General features: G+C 44.6%; 1 protein-coding gene across 1 annotated transcript in view; it reads right to left on the reverse strand.

Moving 5' to 3' along the window:
• The window catches only part of LOC111874516 (max-interacting protein 1-like), a 92,881-nt gene extending 92,390 nt beyond the window's left edge, over positions 1–491 (reverse strand). The window contains exon 1 of the mRNA XM_023870082.2: positions 350–491. Coding sequence (XP_023725850.1) covers positions 350–424 — 75 coding nt within the window. The 5' untranslated portion in view covers positions 425–491. The remainder of the gene's footprint in view (positions 1–349) is intronic.
• Between the last annotated feature and the right edge of the window lie 982 nt (positions 492–1,473).

A 1,473-nucleotide genomic window follows, 5' to 3' on the forward strand; every position in this document is an offset into this window, starting at 1 on the left:
AGTACGTCGACACTTGAATATACCAAAGTCCGCACCTGGCATGGTACGCCCGCCTCAAGGTAAACCAGCATCGCTACAAACCACAGACCGCTCGCCATGATTAAAATAGTTAGGAAAGACTGAACCGAGCCCAAATGAGCACAGGGATAGTGCATTATACGCTCCATTGCATACTTCGGCCTTCCGATTAAATAACGTAAAGGTCAACCACAGCGCGATCGGATTACAGCAAGAAGATTAGTAGTGGTCTGGGCGCTCGCATTTGGACCAGTACCACAGGCAGCAAGCTGTAAGAGGATGTCGGGGCAGCGATAACCCAGTCGGAAGGCAACAGAGGATCCGTACATACCTTGATAAACCGCTTCGCTTTCGTGAGCAGTCCTAGTGTAGTGTGTCGGGAGGCTTCTGGTCCCAGCGGCACCATCTCTTTCAGCTTCTCCAAGCAGTTGCGTAGATGGGCTCGCCTGAAACACCGTTCATGTTATTAACCTGGAGAAAAGAACACGAAACGGCAATGCGTCTGTTTTCCCAGAAACGGAGCTCGTAAATTTATACTGCTGCAGATCCAGTGCCTAATACAAGGAGAAACACCAATACATGCTATTAACAAATCACCATTCGCGAGGAAAATTGAAGCATCATAAACTGAACTCACACTAAATGGTCGTTAAACGAGGATGAAATGATGGGCGGGGTATGTTGCACGCAGAGGCTATGAGAAATTCATAGAACACTTAGTGGAAAACCCCGAAGAGAACCACTTGTAATGAGTAGGTATAGATGGGAGGATATTGTTAAAATGAATCATTATATACGTGGGTATGAGAACGTGGACTGAATTCGTCTGGTTCTTATAGGGTCGAACAAAGGGTTTCTTTGAAAACATGGTAATGAGCACTGGGATTCCACAAAATGCGGTGAATTTTAGACTCAATAATCATTACTTTCTCACGAATGTCTCTGCTAATCTGCAACCCCTACATTCAATTTATCATTATACGCACATTGAAAAAAATGAGAAGATAAATGAACAGAGTCGAGTATTACAACAACCACGTATTACTCATCTGGCACTACTTTCAGAACGTCGTTATGGAAAAGTTATCTGCGCTGTAATCATATCGAACCGAGTCTACGGGGTCGATTAACCAGATAGACCAACTTGGGAGTACGTTATTATGTTGCACTCCACTCATCTGTATTTCAGCCACAGCTACCTTCAAAGCAACTCCTGTAGCCTGTTCACGTTTCTTCACAGCAGTAGGCATACCCGGTTCGCCCCTTCCCTGCCTTCCCTGACAACAGACCCCTTATTATACTGAGCGATCCGGTACACTTCCCGTACGAAATGAATACTTAATACATAATAACTCAACCTTGTAGACCCTCTCCCACTGAAGACAATGCACCTACTTCTTGAGAACAATTTCTTTTGTACTCTTTCCAAAATCCAGCCGTCACAGAAACAATTAC

The sequence above is a fragment of the Cryptotermes secundus genome, unplaced genomic scaffold (assembly GCF_002891405.2).
Source record: "Cryptotermes secundus unplaced genomic scaffold, Csec_1.0 scaffold629, whole genome shotgun sequence".
Taxonomy (NCBI): Eukaryota; Metazoa; Arthropoda; class Insecta; order Blattodea; family Kalotermitidae; genus Cryptotermes; species Cryptotermes secundus.